This window comes from Oreochromis niloticus, linkage group LG7, assembly GCF_001858045.2.
Source record: "Oreochromis niloticus isolate F11D_XX linkage group LG7, O_niloticus_UMD_NMBU, whole genome shotgun sequence".
In the NCBI taxonomy this organism is placed as follows: Eukaryota; Metazoa; Chordata; class Actinopteri; order Cichliformes; family Cichlidae; genus Oreochromis; species Oreochromis niloticus.
The window spans coordinates 44,354,770-44,381,508 of record NC_031972.2 but is presented as its reverse complement, the minus strand read 5'-3'; the positions used below and the strand labels follow the sequence as shown (position 1 = coordinate 44,381,508).

Genomic DNA, 26,739 nt, shown 5'->3' with positions numbered 1-26,739 from the left:
TATAAATATTCGGATTCATCCGCTCAACTCTAGAAAACATTAAATGTTCATTCAAACTTGTTAGAATTAGTAGTAGTATTATAAAAATAGAAAGTTCCAGTTGCTTTAGGATAAATGCTGAAAAACTATAGATTTCACTTGAAATATAGCCTCCCTAGTCAAAACTACTCACTTAATTAGCTAAATTGAGATTAACTGAGGTCAAATTTTGTACTTACAGGAAACATAATATAATAATACATATCACTGAACGCACTCTTCACGTGTTCTTTTTCAAATAAAGCATCCATTTAGGTTTAACCATGTTAAGAGTGGCGTTTTTCCCTTGTTAGTTTTCTATTTTTATGAATGAAGGCGGAGGTCAGTGTGCTTTCGTCATGTTCTCGACTTATCCACCAGGGGGGGGCGCAGCGATACGCAGAGAGAAAAGCCTGCGGTCTCTCGCGGTGCTCAGGGTCGTGCGCGTGTCACCGTCTCACAGCATAAAGGCGAGGTTCACAGCCCCAAAACTTGCGATACATGGCATGGAGGAGGCAGCGGGCAGCCGCAGTCCGACGTATGCTAAGTTAGGTGGAGGAGCTGCACAACACGGTCTGAACCCGAGCTGAATGAAGCGAGTCCTCGTCTAAGCTGTTCCGAGCGCCGTGCTTTTTTTCCTCCTTCCCTTTTCCATTTCCAATTTCCTTCTCGGTGAAATCTGACACATCAGCGGCTCGCTCGAGTTTGTAGACTGGTAGATTTATGCTAATTGGCCCGCGTGCTTCGCGATCGCAGGCGGTATCAGGAGCGAACACACTCGGCTAAAAACTGTGGCGTTTTTAGATGCCTTCAAGTTTGTGAGCGAGAGGGACAACCCCTCTCCTCCACCTCCTCCTCCAAACCCCGTTTTTTTCACACGAGGGACAGACACACCGACATCACCGCCATCCTCTGCTGTATGAAACGGAGCAGTGTCGGGAAGGAAACAAAAAAAAAGAAGTGGTCAAAGATTTGACGGGAATCATGGCAGCTACTTTATCAGCGGAGGAAGAGCAGGTAGGCCCCGAGAGTCCGTGTCTTTTCCACTTCTTCGTTTCTGGGTTATGTTGGCTAAAAATAAATAAATAAAAATCTTTCAGTCTCGAGACTCTACCTGGAGGCTTTTTTTTTTTTTTTGCCCTGTGTACTGAGAGTGCGCAAATGGTGGCTGTGCTCCGAAACGGTCCTGAATGCAGAGCGGAAATATTGTATCGATTTCTGGCGCATTACTGCTCTCGTTGCATCACTGTCAGCGGCTGAGCTGATGGGCTGCAGCACAGGCCGAGCTTGTCTTTATCGCCCCCCCAGAAAATGGAAGGGAAGGGGGGGCATGTTTGTTTCGTGTGTCGTAGTTAAACACGGTGATATTGACGGGAAACTGCTTGGCCGCGAGAGTCGGAAACGCTGGCCGGTCTTTGACAAAATGTACACAGTAGAAACTTGGCTCAGCGTAAAGAGTCCTGCATGCTCATGCCGTGCCATCCGAGCACATTTTAACGCACATATCGCCGCACTTTCTAAGTTAAGGATGGAGGAAGTGCGTTTCTCTCAAATATTTGAGTACTTTGTTGTTTGCTTTAAGTAAAAATAGGCGTGCAAACTCTGTCTCCACACTCTTAAACACCAGCTTTAAGTCATCATATCGTTTTCGATATTATTGGCCTGTTTTTCTACTTCGAGGCTTGGAAGTATTGAGAAGTGAGAGAATTCTGAGAAAACTATTCCAAGAACAGGAATTGGCCTATTGGCTCATTCTAGGCGTCAAGAACTCGGAGCCCGAAGAACGGAGCGTTTATTCTAGGAATGATGAGACTCTTGATTATTGGAGCAGAAGGATTTGCTTGATAAATCCCTTAGATGATGGACAAATAAGCAGCCAGCCTTTGTTTTTGTTTGTTTATTGAGGTAATATCTGAACAGGTCCTCAAGTGTGAAGATTTACTTGTTTGCTCTTTTTTGACTTGTGATTTTTGAGTTGAATATTCCTGCGATTTCAAGTATTTAATCATATGAGGATGGAAATCCTTTACAGACCTAGCTATAAAACAAAGTGTAGTAGTAGAATTATGCATGGATGGTAGAGGTGGGCAGATCGAAATATCGATGCCGATGCTGGTATCGGTATCTTACATAGGCGAGTTCAGACCCTTTTTAGGGGTGCTCAGGCATCCCTAAAGAAAACTGCCCAGTGTTGTTGGTGCCATGATGATTCAGTCTCTCACAGAGGCGTTGCTGCTTCAGCAGTGTGGTTTGTCATTAATACTCTAGATAAGACTTGACTAAGAATATGCAGAGGTAATTTCATGACACAAATCAGTGATGCAGATTGAAAAACTAAATGGTGTCAAAAACTTTAGCTAATGTAGCCTAAATCACCAGAGATTATTCACTAATTTTAGCTTTTCGAGCCACTAGTCTGCTGGCAGCTAGTGATATACCAGCAAAAGAGCTGATGTACTTTATTTGTGCACTTTTTAGTTTGTTAAAGATTTCTATTCCGGTTCTGCGCTTCATTGTTTGTCTACAGTACAGCTCCAGATCCAGGTGAGAGCAAGTCGAAAGGAAGTTTACGTCCAGTAGCAGCCTGTAGTTAGTCTGAATATTGTTATAAATGAGGATCAGTTTATGCCTTTTATTGGTTTGTAAGTTCTGCTTCACTGTTATAATTTAACTTTTGGGTAACAGCACAAAGTTGAAGAGAACAGAAGCGAGCACAATGAAGACAGAGAGGAAAACAAACGGGCAAGAGTGGACTTGTAGTCAAGGTCAACAAAATTATAAAGGGAGTGTTGCTTCTGTTTTGCCCATATTCTTTGATAATGATTTTTTTTCTGACTCAGTGTCTAGGTGGGTTCTCTCCAGGTACTCTGGCTTCCTCCCACAGTGTAAACACATGCAGTCAGTGGGGTTATGTTAAGTGGTGATTCTAAACTGCTCATAGGTCTGTATGGTTGTCTGTCTTTTAGTCATGTGACAGTCTGGCAACTCGTCCAGGGTGTAGCCCACCATTCGCCCTATGGCAGCTGGGATAGACTCCAGCCTCCCCACAACCCTAATAAGTATAAGTGAAAGAGAATGGATGGATGGATAATTTTACATGCATTTAATGGAAGCTTTGTGTGCATACTTAAAAATGTCAGTAGACGCTCTAAAGAACATATTTATTGATATGTATAGCAGCATTTGACAGGATTCATTTAGCTCTAAACATGGCTTGAACAGGATCAGAAGTGGGGTTTTCCCAGTTTTATTTATACAGCACGAAATCACAGCAGTCACCTCAGGGTGCTTTATATTGTAAGGTAGACCTTACAACAGTCATGACTCCCTATGAGCAAGCACTTTGGTGACAGTGGGAAGGAAGAAAGCTCCAGCAGAACCAGGCTCAGAGAAGGGAGGCTATCTGCAGCGACCGGCTGGGGTGAGGGGAGGAAGATGGGACAAAACACATGCTGTGGAAGAGAGCCAGAGATTAATAACAAGTAATGATTCAATGGAGAGAGGTCTGTTAACACATAGTGTGGGAGAAAAGCGACTGAAGAAGAAATACTCAATGCATCATGGGAATCCCCGGCAGCCTACACCTATTGCAGCATAACAAAGGGAGGATTCAGGGTCACCTGATCCAGCCCTAACTATATGCTCTAGCATACAGAAAGGATTTTCCACTTTCTGTATTGAAAAATGCTACTTTAAGTGCTTGATGATTTGGTTGACTTCCTCTGTGTGGTTAAGACACTGAACCAGTGTCGTGCATGTTTCTTCTTTCTCCTCACAAACTGTTATTTAACTTTTTTTGAAAAGTTTGCTTAACATGAGTGAGCCTCTGCCTCAGATTTGATAACTAAAGTGCCCGCCCTAAAACTGGTGTATTATATTAAAATCTGTGATTATCCATTCTGAATTATTCTTATTATCAGTTGTTTTATTTTTTGGAAATGGATGTCTGACCCGGCAGCACGGTGGCACGGTGGTTAGCACTGTTGCCGCACAGCAAGAAGGTCCTGAGTTCAATTCCAACATCAGGCCGGGGTCTTTCTGTGTGGAGTTTGCATGTTCTCCCCGTGTTTGCGTGGGTTCCCTCCGGGTACTCCGGCTTCCTCCCACCGTCCAAAAACATGCAGCTTGTGGGGATAGGTTAATTGGATAATCCAAATTGCCGCTAGGTGTGAATGTGCGAGTGAATGTGAGCGTGAATGGTTGTCTGTCCCTGTATGTTGGCCCTGCGACAGACTGGCGACCTGTCCAGGGTGTACCCCGCCTCTAAGAACGCCCTATGACAGCTGGGATAGGCTCCAGCGCCCCCCCGCGACCCTGAAAAGGATAAGCGGAGATGGATGGATGTCTGACCCTTTTGGTGTTGACTGTCACATCTATTTTATTTATACCGGGTCGCACAATTAAACAGAATTTGACCCAAAGTCCTTTAGAGACGGGCACATTTACAGTCCAGGACTCCAAAGACCCAGTTTCAAAATGCATGGAAAGGTGTTGTGTTGGCTAATTATCATGGAAAGTGATCATAGTAAATCAATGAATTTGAACACATTTTAATGACCACTGAGTTTTTCAAATTAAATGTGACTCGTCTCATAAATCATGACGCATTGCTCTCCCCTATACAGTTTGCCTAAATATGCAGTATAGAGCAGCACTAATGCATAGGCATTTTCAGCCCTACTTAATATACAAAGCAACTGTACAATATGCCCTACATGACAGTTGTGCAGTTCAGTATGTGTTTGTGATGTGCTATTCAGTATTGGCTGTTTCCAGGAAAAAATAGCATGTGTAAAAATGTAAATAGAAATGTAATTGAAAATAGCACCGAGATGAATGATCAGATAAACTGAGACTGGGGCCACGAAAGACTGTAAAGTCTGTGTACTGTGGGGGGAGGGAGGGAGGAATCTGGCGGAACATCTCAGAAATAATTAGGTTAGTTTGTAATATGATTGGGTATAAAAAGAACATCCCTGAGAGGCTTTTCAGTCAGAAGTAAAGATGGGAAGAGGCTCAGCGCTCTGCAAAAGACCGCATGGGCAACAATTTGAGAAACATCCTAGTTAAAGTTTAGGCTTTTCATTATCTGTGGTACATGGTATCATTAACAGATTCAGAGAATCCAGAGAAATCCCTGCACACGAGGCCAAAAACCAATATTTATTGGCCCTGATTTTTCTTTTTTGGGCCCTGGGGCAGCTCTGCATTTAAAAACAAATGCTCTTCTGAGTTAAAAAAAAAAAAAAAAAATTTCTGCGTGGGCTATGGGAGACTTACAAAAACCAGTACCAAAAACTGCATTCACAAATGTGAGTTAAAACACAATGTGAGAGATCCAGAAATGCTATCAGCTTCTCAGGATCCCGGCTCCTAAAAGATGGACTGAGGTCAAAGTGAAAAACTGTCGTGGATGAATGAAAATTTGGAATTTTGATTTGGAAGTCATGGATGCTGCAATGCTGCTATCTGGATAATTTGTCAAAATACAGCCTGCAATGACCACTGACATTGGTAACTTGGATATCTGTGAAGGCGACATGAATGTAATAAACAGGTTTTTAAACATTTACTGCCACACAGGTTTTCCCTTCTTTCTGGGACTGCTTTGTCTACTCAAGAACTGTAATGCCATTCACATTCTGCACATATTGCAGCTGTACGGTTGAGTAGTAAGACTGGTTGCTAAAGTGGCCTGCCTGCAGTCCAGATATTTCATGCATCATGAAATGCAAAGACCAAAAACTGTCTTTGTAAGCACAGAGTTTAAATGATTTGCAAACGAATGCATTCCACATTTATTTACATTTAAAGATTAGTTGTTGTTTTTTTGGGCGGGGTTAAATATAAAGTTACCATAGCCATCTGTTCTCAGAAATCAGTGTTTGATCCTCTATGGGTTGTCGTACAGTTTCTGGTATTTTTCCACCTCATTGATGTCACTGATGATTAGGGCTGTTTGATATAACGATATATATCGGATGACGATATAAAAACGTCTATCGTTTCATTTTATGCTATCGTTTGTTTCGTGGTGTCGCAAAATAAACTGTTTACGGCAATATTTTTTTTTCATCGTTTTGATGGTCACTGTAGTGGCTATATTAATTTCTTAATTTCTCTCTCTCTCTTATATTTAATATAACCACACTACGGACGGACAAGCGCACGACAACGTTGCGGTTAGCAACAACGACGGTAACACCATCGCGTGTCCGCTTGTTTATGTTCCACATAAACCCTTCACAATAAAGCTCAAGATCCTGTTGAGACTTTTCAAAATAAACTCAATCACGTGAAAGAGCAGATTATTTACGGATGAGAAGCAAAACAAGAGCCGCCAGGTGCTAAAAAATAAACCTTAGACTCAAACGTTAGAACAGGCTTTTCTTCGCAGCACGCAGTGTAATAAATACTCACAAAGAAAACGGCGGCCATTACCACTTATGTCTAAAAATGTATAGTGTCATGCATCTGTTAAAATACTCGACTCCAGCTACATGACGCGCAGCTGGAAACACTTCCCGCAAGTCGAGCTGCCCGAGATTCACATAATTTACAGAAAATGTTACATTTGGTCATATCGCACAGCCCTACTGATGATACTCGAGATAGTAGAGGACATTTCTCAATATAATTCAGTTTATTAAAAAAAAAAAAAAGCACCACAGACTGCTGCCGCTAAAAATAAATTCAAGTTGAATCAACACCAGTCTAACTCATTCATGAAGATGGGGGTTTATGTACGGCTGTTGTATTAGATTATGTAAGATTTCATCAGCTTCTGGTTTAAACATTACCAGTTGAAGTTATCTCGCTGTTAAGCGTACCCAGTTATTTCGAAATCCGGCGTCAGCAGAGCAGTGCAGTTACTGTGGTGGAATAACAATGAGTTTGCAGAAGCTCGATTTCTCATATATACTACTACTCGGTGCCAGTCATGCTCGTGCTTTCTCTTTCCACCAACTCCTCATCATCTGGCCAGCAGAAAGCTCCTTATCTGCCTACTCCATTTCCTGTGTGAGCCAGGGCCCCTGCTAGGGTACCGGACGCCCTCATTACATCTACAGCCTGGTGGGGGTGTGGGGTGTGTGTATTGTGTGGTTTGGTTGCTCTCTTGGGAGTATACACTGGTGTAGTGGTACTTCATTCTAAAGGCAGCTGTTAAAAGTATTTCCACTAGACTCAGGGTGGGGGGGTTGGGGGGACTTTATGAGTTACAGAGTGTGTGTGTGTTGAGTAGAGTCTACTCCCCGGAAGCAGCAGAGTGAGGGAAAGTGGGAATAGGGAGATAGTGACGTTATTGACTTCCTGTTTTGGTATTGACTCGTGCCAAATGGGACTCAGTGAAGTGAATCGAAGCCGCTTGGCAACAGCAGTCCTACATTTGTAAATAGATTAGCATGGCATCTGTAATCAAATAGATGCTGGAAAAACCATGTGAAGGGCAGCCATGAATCCCGTGGGGGAGGGGGGGGGGATATGAAGAAATGCATCATCCTTGTTCCTAGGATCAAAGTGTAACCATGACACTGCACACACCCCTGCAGCACTGTTTTCGGTAATCCTTCCATAAAATATAAGCTGACACACTGATACAGTCACCATGGATCCTTCTCGGATTATGAATACAGTGGACTGATTGTTGTCAGTACTGAGACATTCAGGACCAGTTCTTATAACCAAGCATTATGGTACATGTGAAAATTCTAGTTTGCACATTAATCAGGTGCTTCATTATGTACCATTTAACTGCTGGTTAATGAGAGTTTCTAATCAGCCATATGGCAGCAACTCTGTGCATTTTAGGCATGAAGAACTGATCAGTAAGAACCTGTTGCAGTTGAAAGTGAGCATCAGTATGCGGAAGAGAAGTGGGGGGAGATGCCGAGAATGGTCTGAAAATACTAAGCTGATGGGAAGGCAACAGTGACTCAATAACCACTTGTTACAACAAGAGGTGTGCAGAAGAGCATGTCTGAAGCCACAACATATTGAACGTTGGAGCAGATGGCCTACAGTGGCAGGGGACCACGTGGGCGTCACAACTGTCAGTTAAGAAAGGGGAAACTGAGGCTAATTGGACAACAGAAGAAATTTGAGGTGAGGGTGAGTTGGCTTGTCTGATAACCACTTGTTACATCCACGGTGTGCAGAAGAGCATCTCTGAACCCACAACATGTTTAAACATTGGTGAACAAGTATCATCTACTTCAAAGTTTAACGATAAAAAATTGGAAAAATTTTGCATAAAGAATATGAAAACATCTCCCTTGTATTAGGCTGGTTGTATAATAGTGTGAGGGATATTTTCCTGACACACTTTAGACCTCTTAATGGCAACTGAGCATCTGTTATACACCTTTAAGTTACCTAGATTTTGTTGCTGACCATGTCCTTCCCCCATCTCTTGATGGCTGCTTTCAGCAGGATAACAGAGCATGTGACAAAACTTGGATCTTGAATGTGACACTGTACTCAGGTGACCTCCACAATCACCAGATCTCAATCCAATTGAGCAGTCGAGAAATCTGCACCAACTTTCTGATGCCATTATATCAATATGGAGCAAATATTATTGTTTACTGTAAGCTTATTTTAAGTAAACATGCACAGAAAGAATTGACTTGTTTTACTTATAACATGATGCGTTGGGCCTCAGACCCTCATCAGACAAAGTTTATGCAAACAGTGCTTTGTTTTTCTGTCCAGTTAAAAGTTTTTGATCCTAGTTTACTAAATACTGTTTTTCTACTGATGACTGGACAGAACAAGACCTTTGCACATGGATCTTAACTCAGACACAAGGAAGATGTGATGGAGATGTTTTATTCACAAAAATGAATAGAAAGTAATCACGATAACTGATTGGCAACATTGTTGCTCAAAATAGTCACCCGGGAGTTACCTTGACATAAAAAGTATAGCAATATTGGATGGTAATTGCAGCTTACCATGATGTTGTTCCTTGGAGACAAATTGCAAGATTATTTAGTCATTATTGATGAACTACTTTTCCAACATGCATGCTAGTAGCACGGTGGGGAGTTGTGGCAGGAGCCCTTAGTCTTAGAACAACATGGGTTGAAGCAGCATAGAATAAAGGTTGTCAATGAATGTAGGGGAATGTACCGTAATAATAATCGAGTGGCATGACATTTGGATCACACAGAAAATAGGAGTGTAGAGGAGGATGTATGTTAATCAACTTCAATTGTCAAAGTGGAAATGCTGACTAAATGAATGCATTGCTGCAATGCTGCAGCATTATAAAGGTGTGATAGTGATATCATGGTTCATTACTGTCTTGAATCTGTTAACTCCTGACTGCTGCTGATTATAGCCCATTTCTCCCTATAGCAGCCATCTTCCTGTAGTGATTTCCTGTAGCAGTGACCCCTTTAGGGTGGGGTGTTGTAACATGTTTGTACAAGTGGATCTTTGCTTTTAGCGCTAATAATCAATCACAACTTCATCTGTTAACTCCCAACACAGCAGGTCGCAACCACAGCAAATCTGATCAATTAGTTATTGTCTGTCATCGTCCGCCACAACCAGCGAACAACACTCACAACAAAAACAGGATTATGTAACATCAGGCCAGAAAATGTTTCTCTCTGCAGTCAGGATGACTTGTGACCAGATACAAACTCATTCTGTGCTCACAGAAACCCCTCTGGCTATGGGAGGACACATAAGCTGGAATCAAGTGGTGTGTGGGTTTTTTTTTGTTTTTTTTGTAATAATTGAACTTCAAGGAAAAAAGAAAATCTCCAGTTATTTCAGAAGTGGGGCAAGTCAGACAAATATTTATGCATCCTCCAGGAATTGAATAAGTCACTCCTCCGCAGTGAGTCTTCCACAGCAATCCGGTGCGCTATCATGAAAACAAACTGGTTCATCCTCAAATTCCACTCTTGGCGGATATGGCCCCTAGTACAGAAAAGCCAAACAAGACTGGCTTCTACGGGAACACAGGGTCACCGCCTGGAGTTGGCAGGCTGTCCTTAAAAGGCTAAGAGCAGCTGTCAGACCGCTGAAGTTTTTGGAAACCTGAGTGTACCTGAAGGTAATCTGACAGGAAGTTGTCTTTGGCCAACAAAAGAGCGCAAACGCTTAGCATTGCAGCAACAACAAAGAGCACAAGGCCCATATTAAATACCTGTTGTACTTTTAGATTTGTAGACTAGAATTTTGTAATATTAGGAAATGGCTGTACTCGGAGCCAAAGGAAAGAAAACATCCAACGTTGAATGTCATGAAATGTGCTGGAGAGGTGGAGACCAGAGGAAGAAGCCAATAAATGTTATAAATCTGGATCATTTTCTTTAAACTTGCAACAAATGCGTTTGCTTTGACTGAGCACTACGCCCGTCAAGCCCACTTGCGCATCACGAGTATGCTAGATTGTATTTTTTCTTATTCTCGCTGAGTAGATTTAACGCAGTTTTCCCTGCAAATATTTCCACTATATTTTAATGAAGGAGGTATATCTAACAAAACAAACTAGTCCAAAGTCCACTGCTTGTGTATCGCACAGATCTGTGAAGGGCGCTGGGTAAACTGGGCCCAGCTCCGTGGTCCAAAACAGGACCTTTTTGGTTTCGCTTGTTTTTCTGGTTGTTGGACCAATAATGGACAGATTTTTGTTGTTGTTGTGTTGTGTTTTGTTTTGTTTTGTTTGTTTTCCATCTCTCTAAACCCTAGACCCCGTTGTTTGGAATCTGGCACTGGATTCACAAGAGAAATCTGCAGACACGGTCGTCACTTTTCCATGGCAGGAATTCCAGGCAGGCATGTGGCGGGGCAAACATTTAAGGAATGGACCCTTAATGGCCCCCTTTTTGTTTGCATCTCTGTGCGGGATACATTAATGAGTTTGCAGTAATTTTTCGTCAGCAGCTTTTCCTCAGCTGCTCAGAAGAAAATCCCGTGAAGTACATACATTCAAGTATTGCAGCAGGTTTATTTTAATGGCTCATTCAAGGATTTTTATTTTCCTTGCTGTTCTCTGTTGGCCATTCCCACATTTTATGATACAATGTATCTTCTCTACTTCTCTACAGTGAAAACCTCATAACTCATTATACCCTCCCCCGCTTCCCTTCCACATTTTTTTTTTTTTTTTTCCCCCATGAGAATCGGATGTCAACAGGCCTCAGCCCTGTCAGGTGCAATCATCCCTCATCCCTTGCATGCTAAGGCCTCTTGAACAGAGCAGAAGCTGCAGGCCCTCCTGCTTTTGAAAGCACCGGCTCTGGCGAGGGGAGACAGTGGCATCCTGTCTTCAGGCTCGGCGCTCATCGGGGATCGTTCTGTATTCCTGAAGAGCCGCGGATTCCCTGAACTTGACTTCCTGTCTCCCGAGCGTGCCCCACTGCTGCCGTGCCTGAGCAGAGAAGCGGAACCCTGTGTTTTCTGAAAGCGTGAGCTTTCATTGCCTCCTCCTGTCGCCTTTTTGAAGGATTCACTTGGTGCTGACTCGCTAACGCAGAGAGTGGGAGGTGGTGGGGGGGGGGGGGTGCTGAGGGAGTGTATATAATAAGAGGGGAGAGGCAGGAAGCCCCTGAATGACTGCAGGCTAAATGCAGAAGTTACTTCCAAGATGAGTTGAAGGCCTCGAAGTTAAACACATTTTTCTAAATTACAAGTGCAGCATGAAGCCAGCAAGACATTAAAGGTATCACAATGCTGAAAGCACACAATTTAAAAGGGAGAGAACTTTGTTACTTAAGGAAGTTATAAAAACATATTTATAGGTATCACATGTGACTATCCCACAGAGGAGTGCCGTGAGTTTGCAGTTCCCTTCAGCTGTGCAGAGCTTTATGGCGTTGGAGCATGCAGCGTTCGCATTTTGGCTCATTTTCATCACTCATGGTGTCATTTTTGGCTGCAGCAGTTTTCAGCTGGCTGTACCTGCTCAGCACCATGTGGCACATAGACAAAGTTAACAAAAGGCTAATGAAAATATGGAGTGTTTGGGAGCTAAAGAGCCAGATGTTTCCCTTACTGTTAGCGGAGACCACAAAAGGGGAGCAAATATTGGGCATTAATGCCAGATAACCCCCAGTAATCATAACATCAGTTGTTGTTTTCACGCTTCTTGCCATTCTGTTTCGGTCCATTAGAGGTTCTTTCCTGTACTTGCAGCCAGATTTCCTAAGAAACCAATTATCATCTTCACCTCAGATGCAGAGTTTGATGGCCAATTAATCATCTTCTCTTGAAAGAATAATGCTGACACGCAGTTCCATTTCTTTGAAGAAGGCAAACGCACCTTTCAGTTCGAGCAAGCTCAGGACACACGGCTTTTTGGGGGGGTTTTTGTTTTGTTTTTTGTTTTTGTTTTTTTAAAGCTGGTGCTCCACAGCCAGACAAGTAACTTCACTGCCAAGTACTATTAAAAGTCTGTGCAGCCTTGTCATTAAAGAAGCTTCATGTCATAAACACCAGTTTGCAGAATTCGGTTATCTTCCCCCGCTCATGCTTCAGGCTGCGAGTTTTATTTCGAGCAACAAATGTCTCCCCGTAATGTACATGTGTCCATTTGCATGTGTCACTCCACCTTTGTGTTCATTTTGGTGTAAATGTTTACTGCATCTTCTTTCTGCTTGTCGCTACATTCTTTACTTCATTCTCAAAGATATACAGCAGCATGTCCCCCACTGCAGCAGGCCATAACATTACATCAAATAATCTCTGGGGCCGTAGATAGCACTTCCTTTGAGGATGTATCAAGTTCAAACCCCCAGTTTCACTTCCTTCCTGCTTGACCCTCAGATTTTGGGACAGCAGAGTTTTCTGACATCTGTGTGTGTTTCAGGCTACCAGGCAGTTTCTGGAGGAAATCAACAAGTGGACCAGTCAGCATGGAGTGTCTCCGCTGTCCAGGGAATTGGCCGTCAAGTTCCTCATGGCTCGCAAGTTTGACGTCCTCCGAGCCATCGAGCTGTTCCACAGTTACAGGGTAAGGGCGTCGGGAGACGATGATGCTGCTGCAGCACTCTGGAACAAATGTTCAAGGTCAACAGCTCAGCGACCTAAAACCGCAGTTTTCCATCCTAGCGGGGCTTTTTTTTTTTTTCCCACGCTAACATGAAATGATTTATGTGAGCTTTTAATCAAGCTTCCACAACACGAGGGAAAATCTGCCATGTGCTAATATTACAATGATCATACAAATGTGGAAGTATGCATATGATCTTTACATTTCTATTCTGCTTTCTAATTTTCCCATAATACAAATGGAAATTGTGTGGGTGGTTTTTTTTGGGGGGGGGGGGTTTCCCCAAGATTACAGAATTGGAATACAGTTTCATCGCCACAGAGCTATTGTTTAAAGTCTGTAACACAGGGGTGTCGAAGTTCAGGCCTCGAGGGCCGGTGTCCTGCAGGTTTCAGATAACGCCCTGGGTGAACACACCTGAATCAAATGAGTAGTTCATTACCAGGCCTCTGGAGAACTACAAGACATGCTGAGGAGGTCATTTAGCCATTTGAATCAGCTGTGTTGGATCAAGGACGCATCCAAAACCTGCAGGACACCGGCCCTCGAGGCCTGGAGTTTGACACCTGTGCTGTAACAGAAAGTGTCCCAGTGGAACACTTTTTTTTAAAAAACTTAAATAATAAATAAAATAATAATGCTGACATAAGAATACAATGAAAAACTCACATCAGTCATTACCAGCCCTTTCCTCTGTCCTCACTCTGCTGCTGTGGATTCACCACCTTCAGTTAAAGAGGGGAGTCTACTGTAATTTCAGCCTACAGCTAAGTTTACAAGTCCCCATTAAATCTGAGGATACACTGAATATGAAGCTGGAAGTTTTGGGGGTTTTTTTTTTTTTTTTTTTTTGTTTGGTTGGTTTTTTTTAGTACATAGTATTTAAACAGGTCCTACATGCAGTTCAGAACAGTTCAGTATCAACAGTGCTACGGTTGTGTAAAACATACCTGCCATGTATGTTTAAGCTTGTTAAACGGGTGCATTGATACAAGGCTGTTCTTGGCTTTGTCCTGGCAGGGTTTTGATTTCATTTACATAACCAAGCCCGGACGTCAAGTCTAGAACAATGTTATCTTTCATTTCACCTGGGTTTGCTGTGTCTCACACACATGGGAGTGGCTAGAGCTCAAAACACCTAAACTCAGTAGATAACATTCAGTATAAGTGGGGTTTGGTTTTTTGTTTTTTGTTTTTTCCCTTTTTCTCTCCCTCCCAGCAATATTAAAAACCAAAAAAAAAACTTCCCCAGATCTCACCTGAAATTTTATAAATACATTTGAGATTCAGGTTTAGAACAATATAGTTTTCAATTTAAGAGAAACTGAAAACACTGGGCAAACTAAACACAATTTAAGTGGTTGGCAAGTTTTAATTCTCACTTTGACTACTCAAAAATCTCAAAGTGTGGGTATATTTTAAAAAAAAAAAAAAAAAAGAGAGAGAGAAAAATCCTGAAACTAATTTATCCCACATTTGAGAAAGAGGAGGAGGGGGGGGGGACACATCCTTATGGTATAATGGTGAGATCAGCCAAAAGCAGAGATTGGATTAGTGTTGTCACTGTGGGCTGTGCAGATGGGTGCTGTTTTTATAAGGCTGCTCCTCTGCTTTGCTTAAGGTCATGAGCAGGTGAAAGAACACCTTAGTGACAGTGATGTCATATGTGACGCTGCGCCTCCGTCAGCCAGGGTCAACTGCAACCAAACAAGCCCCCTGCGTTAGGTTTAGCTCCTTTAAAGGAGGGAAAAAAAATTGAAGCCCTGACTCATCTCAAGCTTATTGCAGTTGTTTTGGTGAAAAGATGGTTTCCAGTTATTAGCTGCTCTAAATTTAGATTTCTAACTGAGAGCAGCAGACTGTTATGAATCTGTAACACGTTGCTTCTGACGTATAACTACAGTTTACTGACTTGTTCCAAAGAACATGTGCACTTAGTGCTATATTCTGGGTTTCTGTGTAGTTTTTATCAAATCTGCCGCAGTTAACAAGCGTCCTTCTCAGTCTATCAGCTGATCTGTCTGTGCACTCAAACGAAAACCCAAGATGAAATAAACAGGTTGACGAGTGTGGGGTGTCTTCACCGTGCCCAGAAATGGCAGCACAAGGCCCCTTTTCATTGAGCATATTTCCTAAGAGGCTGTTGCCAAGCAAGAGATCGCCTGAGCAGATGCATCAGAAACCTCGGGGCCTGACACATACACCAACTCACGCATTTATTTTATTTTTTAATTTATTTTTTTTTTTAAATTTTACATCGGGGGATATTTCGAGAAGCGGTATTCAGGCTTTTCAAGCTTTCCAGAAAGCTTGTTGCGAATCAAAATAGGGGCTGGTTTGGTCAGCTGAGGTTATGAAGTCTGTCTAAAGGAGGAACATGAAGTTTCACATGTTGGGCGTACATGCTAAACCATGTTAACACAAAAATAGTGCTGGATGTAACTACTTTGTGTTAGAGGTCAAGTGAAATAGATGGCACGTGACTTTTTTTAGGTTTACTTTGTGGGGGTGGGGTGATCTTGTCTCTTGTATTTTGGAGCCTTTTTAAAGCATAAAAGGCAAATGACAGCTATTCATGTCAAATAGACATGGCTGATCTTCTCCTTTTTTGCTTCCTGTATGCTTGTTGTGCTCTTAGCCACCTCCCTGGGGAGAAATGCAGTGAAAAGAGTTTAAAACATACTGTATATCTGTAGCATGCTGGCTGTATAATCTTCTGGTGCGGGTATATCGAGAGATCACCAGAGAGTGAGGCAAAATGAGAAAAGGATTAGGCGAGTCTGAGAATGTGAGGGCAAAGATGTCCGTTGACTACGTGTCACAGAAAGGACAGCTGGTGAAATTACTATCAAGCCAGAAACTGATAAAGGTGAAACCTTCAGGGCTTCAGGTCCTACTGCAGGTCTTATCATTTACTTAATGATCTGAAAATGGCATCTGGAGAATGGCATAACCAGGACCTCCCCCTCTTAGCCAGTAATAACTACCAGTGGTTTTGTTTTGGGGGTTTTTGTTTTACCCTCTAAATGTCAATACTACTCCAAATATGAACATGCAGAATGGCATTTATCCCATCGACAAACAAAAAGTTGCCAGGCAAGTTTCACACAAATTCTAACTTCTCCATGATTGTTGGCACCGTCCTTTTCTTGTAAAGTCATTTCAGTCATCAAGGTAGCTTTCACCAGTGAGTAGCTGGCTCGCTCATGACCGCCTTCGGTGTGACTTTAAGAAGGATTAGTCTCCCCTGCCACGCTGCAGCTCATTTAACACAGCTTAATGCTGCGTCAGCACCAGGACGAGGCTGGGGACAAGTCATTCGTTAGGAGAATGGGGGAAGGGAGGGGGCTTGGAGGGAAAGTTTCCAGTGCGCTGTTTGTTTGGAGGGTTAGAGAAATGAGAGGTCGGCTTTAAGTGTTGCCATAAAATGAAGAATCTAACCTGGTTTAGTACCGCGAATGTGGCACATGATAAACCTCAAGGATCGATTTGCCACTTGTTCATTTCCCATTTTGCATCGAGATGCTACTGTCAGGTTTTAAAACGTACAAAAACATGTTTTTCCCTGTGATGATGTTAAATAATAAACAAGAAATGCATTGCAGCATGCAGGTTATGAGCAGGGGGTTAAATATGGGGACACGACAAACTTTTTGCTGTCAGGGCTACTATCTATAAACTTTAGTAGTTGTGGGTCATAGAAAATGTAGCATCTTGCAAGTATCCAGTTAAAAAAATCGCCTCGCAGATCATCCTGTGTTTACGGTCTGAGGCCACAGATTGTTATATGACCGAGTGCAAAATTGGTACGATATTCTCTTAAAGAAACATGCGTATCGATTTTTACTAAAAGCTATTTAACCACAAGTAGACCAACTTCAGATAAGCTAGCCAAGTGTTACATTAAGGAGGTTGGTGAGCATCAGTTTTGTCAAGACATGTGACGGGATTCATTCAGAATATCAGAGCATCTCAGATTACTCCACTTCCTTGATAAAACATGAAAAAATCGTGAAACCACAGAAGGCTCTCGTCCACACAGTCCTCATTTAAAAACCCTAACATTACAACTAACAGCTAGCCGAACAGCCAATTACTGCTAAAGAGACAGACAGTGAAAATAGACAGTATATACTTGGTTTTTTAACATAAAACTCATTGTCTTAGCCAGGAACAGAACAAAAGTGATCCCCCTTTAGGCTGATTTTTAGTTTTAGTGTCATTATTTTCTTAATTCCGCCACTAGTTGGCTAACATTAGTTTATGTTAGCTAAGTCTTAGACCCAACCAACCACATGACGTCACATTCTGTACTGACAGAAGATGGCGCTAAACATGTTTTTAAGACTTTACGCACTTATTTCTTAAATCCAGCTTTACAGTGTTGCTTCTATGTCAGTTTTTGAGAGCAAGGCTCGATGGTGCATATTAGCCATGTGTAGTGTTTCATGTCCCTTTTAAATTATTGGAGCAGCTGTTACTTTATTTCTAAGGGCAAAGTCAGAAAGAAACATTGGCAGCTATAGTTATTGTATGTGGACATGCGAGTATACTAGTATACTATACTGCCAGTTTTAAACAGGACTTCGCTTCACTTTAACTATTATAATTAATTTTATCAAGCTGTCCTAAAAAGCCTTCATTTGATCCAAAGTGCTGTAGTGGGAGTACTGACAGGGAGCACAGACAGCATAATTCTCCCATATTGGCTTTTCTTCAATGGCGCATTGAAATTAAAAAAACAAAACAAACCTTCTCACATGCAAGGTTTTGAATAATCAGGCTCCATCTTATCTTAAAGACATAGCACCATATCACCCCGATAGAGCACTTCATTCTCACGCTGCAGGCTTACTTGTGGTCCCTGGAATATTTAAAAGTAGACAGGGATGCAGACCCTTCAGATTTCAGACCCATTTGGGGAAGAGACTCTCTCTACTTTTAAGATTGGGCTTTAAAACTTTCCCCTTTGATAAATTATATAGTTGGAGCTGGATAAGTCATGGCAGATGGCCGCCCCTCCCTGAGTCTGGCTCTGTTGGAGGTTTCTTCTGTTAAAAGGGAGTTTTTCCTTCCCACTGTTGCCAAGTGCTTGCTCATAGAGGTTTGTCTGATTGTTGGGATTTTCTCTGTATAATTAAAGTGTTTACCTTAAAGTATAAAGCCCATGAAGCAACTGTTTTTGTTGGTGCTATATAAATAATTATAAATAAATCTTCAATCATCTTTAGAGTGGCAAGTAAGCACTTCAGGAAAGCTGTACGGTTTAACCAAGAATGCTTTTTGTGGAAAGGGAGTGTTCTAATATGTAACTCTACAGTCTCCTTCTGACGTATTTCATGGAGTAATGGCAGTCTAGTGAAGTCTGAATCTGTACATCCGTTACCATTAAGACCCGAGTGCTTACAGTCTTAAAAGGAATAAAAGGGTTGCAGAGAAATCTGTGTGCTGCAGCAGTTCCCGTCAACTTGTACAAAAGCTTCATTTAAAACTAAAGGAGGCTTTTTAATTTGGCCAGTTTCAAGAGCAGGAACTCAAAGTATCTCTAGTTTAACATTGTTCACAATAAGTCTGTAAGATCAACTAGAATTGAAATGACACGCCCAAGCTGAAGTTTAAGACTTTCCACAGAAAGTGGAAGGGGGGGGGCTAGCAGAGAGGAATCCTCCCGGCAGGAAAGCCAGGCAGGTGATTCACTATTGTTCAGAAAGGAATTCACCTCAAAGTGACGGCCTGTTGGAGCTGCCCCACAGCTTGCCTTCACCTGCTGTGATCTGTTTTCTTCAGGAAACGCGTCTTAAAGAAGGAATTGTCAGACTTCAGCCTCAGGAGGAGCCTCTGCGGTCCGAGCTGCTCAGTGGAAAGTTCACTGTGTTGGTAAGTGCCTTCCTGAAATATCCTCCACATTTTTAGATTAATTCAAGGTGTAACGTGCCCACGTGGAAATGTTGTTTATTAATATTGTGCATGTATATGTTTAATCAATTTCTATAACGTACCTCACCCCAGTGATTCCAGTGACGTTTAGTGTGTATGTGTGTGTCTTTTCATCAGGTTTCTAATGCTCCTGCGTTAACAACAATAACAATGACTTTACTTCATTCCTTAGATTGAACGTTCAAAAGCTAAGCCCTCATCCTGATGCGCTTTGTGGGGTGCAGGCTATTTGTTGATGTTCCAAGTGTTTCCTGTGCGAGATAAATTTGGCCTTTCGTCAGCCATATTGTGACCGTTAAAGATGCCGACTTCCACCGCACACACATGCAATCACACGCGCGCACACATTCCCATTTCCCCGCATTTCCCTTTTTCCCTTCCCCGCTGACGTGCCACAGTGGCATTGATGCTGCACATCCTCTCGCCTGACGTCGGAGTTCTCCAGCCTCGGCAGCGGGCTTCACATCCTGTCTGGTGTATTTTTAGCCCTCATGCCAGAGAATACAGGCTTATTTACTTACAAAGGAGCTTTTTCCGGAGGATCTCTGGTCACCAGCTCCACTCGAGTGAAGAGCCTCGGTTTTTCGGACACCCCCATTCACAGCACAGTTCAGCTTTGGCTCAGAAAATGCATTCTGTCTCTACCCCAGGAAGAAAATGAAGAGATCAAGACCTGCGGCATCAGTAATGACAACAATTGTTCATTCTGTTGAACTGTTGACAGCCCTTTCTCTGAGCTGGCAACCTGCCAGCAGCCAGCATGTGAACCTAAGTGCCCCCCTGTGGTCATTTTTCTTTTTCCATTCTTCATTTTTGCACTTCTGTTTGGGTGTTGTTGTCACACTTAGCTCTAGTAAACTCCTTCAGAAACCACACAGTTTCTAAGAATGGCATCATAATTCATGCATTTGAGAAACTTGAATGCTAGATATAAAGATGGCTAGAAAAAGGCTGGTATTTCTATGTGTGCATGTCCATCTTGCTTATTTTCCGCCGCCTTGCTTATAACTCCACAATAAACAATACAGAATGAACCCAGTGCTAATAAACAATCCTCAATTCAGTACGGGGGGCAGCAGTTGCCTGGAAAATTGCGACAAAAGGCTTTTGCTCTGCTGAATGATAACCTGCCAGTATTGTGTGCTTGTGTATTTTCAGAGTGTACGAGACCCTTCAGGGGCCTCCATCGCCTTGTACACAGCCAAACTGCATCACCCCAACAAGACGGGCAACCATGTTGTGCTTCAGGCCCTCTTCTACCTCCTGGATCGGGCTGTGGAAAGGTGAGGAACGTGGTTTTCAGTGAATGAAGCTGCAACAAAGCGGTCACATTTTGTTTTGAATTTTTGGTGAGAGTGTGTCTGGTAAAGTACTGGGCATTTGTTTTTCCTTGAAATACTGCATAGTCTGGCATTGTAGCCTTTAAACATCTTACCAAACGCATCACTTGCTTTATTTCAGTGAAAGTTTCTTTTCTTTGAAGGAATCCTATGAATCAAATTTTGTACATGAAAAGACAGTCTTACTGGAACTTAAGTTTAAGTCTTTAAAATTCCCCAAAATGACATTTATCCATGTGGGGAATAAATTCCTCTTGACAGCACAGGGTAGTAGTTAAATGACCTAATTAAGATATCAAAAACACGATTTTTTTCCTTTTTGTTTTTGTGTCACAGCTTCGAGACTCAGAGGAATGGCTTAGTGTTCATCTATGACATGGCAGGCTCCAACTACACAAACTTTGAGCTGGACCTCAGCAAGAAGATTCTCAACTTGCTCAAGGTTTGGGATTTCAGTGCAGTATAGTGAATAGGTGCTGTAAACATTAAGTTTCTCCAAAAATGAGATGCACATGCTCGGATTATTCACAGGACCAGGTGTAAACACTACCGTCATTGATCTAAAGGAGCTGAAAGTCTTCATTCCTTTCCAGGGCTAGAGTAACGGCTAACTGCACATTTATTTCCATCTTAGAAAGTAGTAATCTGATTTATTTATAAAGGTTTTGTCTTCCAGGATTTAAGTAAATGTCCAAAAAGGCAAATGAGTGGCTCACTGTGTGAGTTGATAGCCTTTAAAGTATTACGTAATCCATAGGCAGTGGCAGTGGTACTTATTTTTGCAGTTGCCTGCATTTAAGTGAGTTACACTTTAAACATGTAGCAGTATGTCCACTGGAGTCAATAACACAGACTATTATGTGGTCACATCAGCAGCAGCGGGATGTATTCTGTGCCCACATATTGATCTCTCTGGAGCAGCTGTCGTCCTCAGTCACATACTGTACACATACTGTGTACTTAATACCTCGATGCACAAGTACCATAAGATAAACTTGGCACCATCTCCTGTGTTTACACTCTAAACACAAGAGATGTTGCCCCTTAATTTACAATATTTTAATAAATATAATAAGCATAAAATTTAAAATGTGAGTTCTAAACAAAGAATTTGGTTTACTGTAATTTACTGTCTTTGTCCACCAGGGGGCGTTCCCTGCCAGGCTGAAGAAGGTGCTGATCGTAGGGGCCCCGGTGTGGTTTCGAGTGCCCTACAATCTGCTCAGCCTGCTTCTCAAGGAGAAACTGAGGGAGAGGGTAAATGTTTTGATTACTTCTCAAAGTAGCTCTTCAGCTTCATTTTTTTTTAAATAATTTATTAAGAAAGGGAAGGGCAAAAACTTTTTTTTTTTTTTTCTCCTCAAATGGCAGGCAGTGAGTGATTCAGTGTACCAACTGAGCATGTGATTATGAGATTCTTTAACTGCTTCTCCTGCTGGCTCACACATGCCTGAGATGTTGAATCACTGGAGTCAGGATACCTCCTACATTATTACCAGTCATTATTTTATTAGCATTGATTTCTTAAGAGCCACTGTGCACAGGATTGATTTATTTATTCATTTATTTATTTATTTTTATGCCAAGAGTAGGAAAAAAACTGATATTTAAGATAAAGCAGGCTTAAAACAAATGGTATCCTGTTGCATTTCGTTTTTTTATTGGTTCCATATCATGAAGTCAGTTTTACATAGGCAGGTTCCTGAGTGAGATGACACAAGTATTTGCATGCCAGCTGTAGAAAGACTGCAGCATTTTCGCATTTATGTAAACTGCACAAAACCCCACATGAGATCCAGTTATTGTAGACTGCTTTCAAGATATTGTAGTGCTAACAGGACAAACTCACGGGCGGAGGGACTTTGACCTTTTATGCCGTTTTCTTTGGGGGTAAAAACAAATCCATCTGAGTCCACGTTTTTTCTAACTCCAGGTTCAAATGGTAAAAATGGCCGAGCTGCGCCAGCACCTCCCCAGAGACTGTCTCCCTCAGCACCTTGGTGGCCTGCTGCCTCTGGACGCGTACAGCTGGAACCAGCAGCTACTGGCGGGCCAGAATGGCAGAATAGACCCTGTGGATGAATTGGTGGGCATCCCCTTTGAAGATGCCTCCATTCACGTCCCCGGACCAGAGTCCATGCGCCCGCAGGAGCTGCTGACGCACCTCGGCAGGCTACAGCGCTCGGGCATCCATCAGGAGTATGAGGAGCTACGCAAAGAAGCACCACCCGGAACCTTCCACTGTGCACAGTGAGTTTAGAGCAGCAGGCGCACATTCAGTGCTCACTTTAAAATCTGATTTTGTCTGGCTGAGCAGAGCTGCCAGAAAGATTAGTTTATTAATACCTGTAATCTTTTTATGCTGTAGGTGCAGCGTGCATTCTGGGAAGGACAAAAATTAGTAGCATTGTAATGTAATCTATTCCACAGCATTTCCTTTAACCCTGACGTCAATAGATGACCTTTCTAATAATTTCAGAATGTTTTGTTTTGTTCCTTATTTGCATTTATAAAGTGGAATGTATAGCTGTGCTTGGTGACTGCATCTTTTTCCTCATTTTGCATACTTGCCTCTAGTTTTCAAGTCTTCTATAAATTATAGACCTCACTTCAACGTCACATGTAACTAAGTAGCACATGACCAGAAAACCAAAACTTTAGTTCAGTGTGTGTCGACTGTTATTGTAATTGTAAGCCGCAAAAGGCGGCAGCAGTAACTTTTGTTTTGTCTACAGAGCAGCCTACAATCAGGAGAAGAATCGCTACGGTGACGTGTTGTGCCTTGATCAGACGAGAGTTCGTTTGAAACCCAGAAAGAATGAGGTACATGCTGGTTTAAAAATTGTGCATTTCATTGGATCAGTTCCATTCATGGTCACTGTTAGCTGTCAAGATTAAAACTTCTAACCGGCTACTGCACTCCCAGTACTCAGCTGGACACCTACCACCTAGCTTATAAAGCAAACTTGCAACCAAACTGTTGGATTTTCCCCTCTAAAGTCTCTAATGCTCCAACAATTGAACTGACATGATGTGTTTGGCATTCTGTTGACCTTTTGTGACCGAGTTTTGTTTCTCTCACAGAGATCAGACTACATCAATGCAAGTTTCATGGATGGCTACAAACAGAAGAATGCTTACATTGGTACTCAAGGTACGACAAGTTCATTTATTTAAAGGGACTGTTTTGCAGTGTTATGCCAGTGGCATAACACTGCAGTCCTTGTAATGAGCTAAACTGATATCATCAGTAATGTTAAGTGGAACCTACAGCCAAACAAGTGTGTGACTACAAGCAAACCTTTTTAAATGAGGGCATTTGGTCATCAGCCTAAATGGGCACTGTTACTACCACTGCTGTGTCATAAATAGCAATAAATGTAACTGAAGCATATAAGTGGACAATGGCAGTAAGCTGAGATGGACAGTTTGTTGCCCAATAAAATAAATATTATAATAACAGAAGTTAATACTTTCAAAAGTGTATTTCTAATTACTCTACAGTAAGAAAGTTACTGCAGATTTCTGATTAAATGTAGGTCTACCTAAAATGGGTCACTGTTGAATTTATGCAGAACTAATTTGGGTGTTTAGTGTTCATGTCATTTGATTTACATTGCAGCCATGCTAACACTGTAGATGATGTAAAGTTTAACTCAACATTGAACTATTCTGGAGTAAGGTTTTATATAAACACTTAAAAATACAAGGAGAAAAATGTTACTAGGAGGAGGTATGTGCACTGCTCAAAGCATTATGTCAGTGTCACTACTGGTAACATGAGGTGATACCTGAACCCTACAGAGGTTGCACAGGTAGTCGAGCTCTTCCAGGATTCCACATCAGTGTGTGTCATTGCCAGAAGCACAGTCTCGGGAGCATGGAGATGACTCCAGGAGACGGCTAGGTATTCTAGGAGAGCTGGACAGGGCTGAAGAAGGCCTTTAACCCATCAGCAGAACTGGTATCTGCCCCTCCGTGCTATAAAATGACCTCACACAGGCCACTGGTTTGAACATCTCTGACCAAACAATCAGAAACAGACATGAGGGCGATATAAGAGCCTGACAGGTGCCTAGCACCGTGGAACCCGATTGGCATTTACCACAGAATACCAGAATTGGCAGGTCCATCACACCCCGTGCTTTTTACAGATCGAGGCATGTTCACCCTGAACACATGTGACAAACATGAAAGGGTGTGGAGAAGACTGGGAGAATGTTGTGCTGCCTGTAATATCATCCACCGTGACTGGTTTGGTGGTGGGTCCCTGATGTCATCAGGCATGCATAGAATCACATGGAGGCCATACAAACTACTGAGTACTCTTTTGAGGTGCTGCAGTGAAAATTTTTCACTTTTTTCCTTTGTTTTTTTGTTTCCAGGGTTTCTTAGAATTCAGCCCTCTGTAGATTGATGATCATTTCCAGTCAATGATGTGGCATCCTTTCATTCCTAACACAGTACAGAGTTTTTGTTTTTTCCACATTAAGATCTCATCTGTTTTCAGTGTGTTCCTTTAATTTCTTTTTAACACTGTAGTTCGGGTAGAATTGTATTGGAACAGCCGGGAGTGAGAATGATCACTCATGCACTGATACGACCACAGTTTCTGATGGTTTTGCAACATGTACCAAAACGCACTCACCACCCAACCTTGCACAAAACTTTACTTGCAGTGCAAGGTTTCTTCTCTCACTACAGGAATCCCTAGGCTTCTAGGAACATTTGTAAGATCAGTGGGAAGAACGGTAACACTAATGACCTGAAGACATCTGTGGTATTTTACTTAAGCTTGTGTCCATAAATAAATAAACAGCCCAAGGTTAATCTGTTTATTTTCAGAAATGATCATGTCATCCTGACTTCTGATGACACGTCACTGCTGTAATTCAGTGATTCAGAAACAACTGCTAAGAACAAAATTATTTGGCAGTCGTACATAATGAGCTGAATGTTCGTCTTTATTGTGGGTTAATGCATCTCATTAAGGAGCTACTTCATGCAGTTAAATGAGTATGATTCATTACGCCGGGATCAGATTTAAATTTTATTTATTTTTATTCACTGTAATTTTGATTTGCTTCGACTTTGGTGTTTGTATTGTGCAGGACCACTAGACAGGACCTACGGTGATTTCTGGAGGATGGTTTGGGAACAAAATGTCCTTGTTATTGTCATGACAACCAGGTAATGGAGTTGATGAACTACAAGTATCTGTTTTGATTTTTAGAAGTTGAATTGGTGTTAATTTTGTCAAATACCTTCTGACCCTCTGCCGCAGGACCGACGAAGGCAGTCGGAGAAAGTGTGGGCAGTACTGGCCTCTGGAGGAAGGTGGACAGGAGGTCTATGGCCACATAGCAGTAGTGAACCAGAGGGTGGACCGCCACACCCACTACAACCACACCACTCTTGAACTGCACAACACTGAGGTGAGAAAAAACATTTTGCTTAATGTTGCAGCCGAAAAATCTGGCATTGCCTGAAAAGGACCAGTAACTGAGTGGGATTGATATCCTCATATTCTTTGCATTCCCCAAAATGTTCAAAGTACTCCACTCCCTGGTTCAGTTGGACAGTTTTCAACAAGCAGAATGCATTTTCTGTCGTACATATTTTTTTATCATAAAGCGTATAACCTTTAAAATTGTATTTGTGTGTATTCAGACATGTGAACAGAGACAAGTGAGTCATTTCCAGTACCTCAGCTGGCCCGACTATGGCGTCCCCACCTCAGCAGTGACTCTGATTGACTTCCTGGGAGCTGTGAAGAGACAACAGAGAAAAATGGTCAAGGCTCTGGGATCTCAGTGGACAGGCCATCCGCTGGGACCGCCAATGGTGGTCCACTGTAGTGCAGGGATTGGGAGAACAGGTGAGATGCAGGGATAAAAACCTTCTTCTAGGGCTTCGGGCCATTTTATACCCACCGTGCAGTGCCTCACAAACTGCACCCAACAGCAAAGTTGATGTCAAACTGACATGTCTGCTGTCGCTGCAGCGGGGTTGAACACAAGTGTTGTTCCTGTCAGTTTTTACCACTATTTTAATGATCTAGTCATACAAAAGCTCAGGTTCACAGATTATACAGAGCTAGATGGAGCAACAATCTCGCATCGTTTGAAAAGATGCGACTCTGGAGGGGGGGGACCGTTTTGACAACTTCTCTTTCAGCACTGATGTGGTGGTGTGGCTTTAGTGGTGAGAATTCTGTAGCAGGTACCTGCGTCTTTATGGCTTGCATGAATAGCGCATGTAAAGTGACCAACACGATGGGTATACTTGTGCTTTAAGGCCTCAGTCACACAGTCTTACCAACCCACCGGCAACCACAGGTTACATAAACAAATTCTATATTCAAAGAGTGGTTGCTGGCTGTTAGTATGTGAACTAGCCACACAGTGAGTGCTGCACCAAAAATTCTGCTTACTT

General features: G+C 42.3%; 1 protein-coding gene across 1 annotated transcript in view; it reads left to right on the top strand.

Moving 5' to 3' along the window:
- Positions 1 to 413: 413 nt before the first annotated feature.
- The window catches only part of ptpn9a (protein tyrosine phosphatase non-receptor type 9a), a 29,217-nt gene continuing 2,891 nt past the window's right edge, over positions 414 to 26,739 (top strand). Inside the window, exons 1-12 of the mRNA XM_005453098.3 lie at positions 414 to 1,035; positions 12,845 to 12,988; positions 18,815 to 18,904; positions 20,123 to 20,247; positions 20,641 to 20,746; positions 21,451 to 21,561; positions 22,238 to 22,554; positions 23,040 to 23,127; positions 23,389 to 23,458; positions 25,416 to 25,494; positions 25,589 to 25,739; positions 25,975 to 26,182. Of these exons, the coding sequence (XP_005453155.1) occupies positions 1,003 to 1,035; positions 12,845 to 12,988; positions 18,815 to 18,904; positions 20,123 to 20,247; positions 20,641 to 20,746; positions 21,451 to 21,561; positions 22,238 to 22,554; positions 23,040 to 23,127; positions 23,389 to 23,458; positions 25,416 to 25,494; positions 25,589 to 25,739; positions 25,975 to 26,182 (1,522 nt within the window). The 5' untranslated portion in view covers positions 414 to 1,002. The remainder of the gene's footprint in view (positions 1,036 to 12,844; positions 12,989 to 18,814; positions 18,905 to 20,122; positions 20,248 to 20,640; positions 20,747 to 21,450; positions 21,562 to 22,237; positions 22,555 to 23,039; positions 23,128 to 23,388; positions 23,459 to 25,415; positions 25,495 to 25,588; positions 25,740 to 25,974; positions 26,183 to 26,739) is intronic.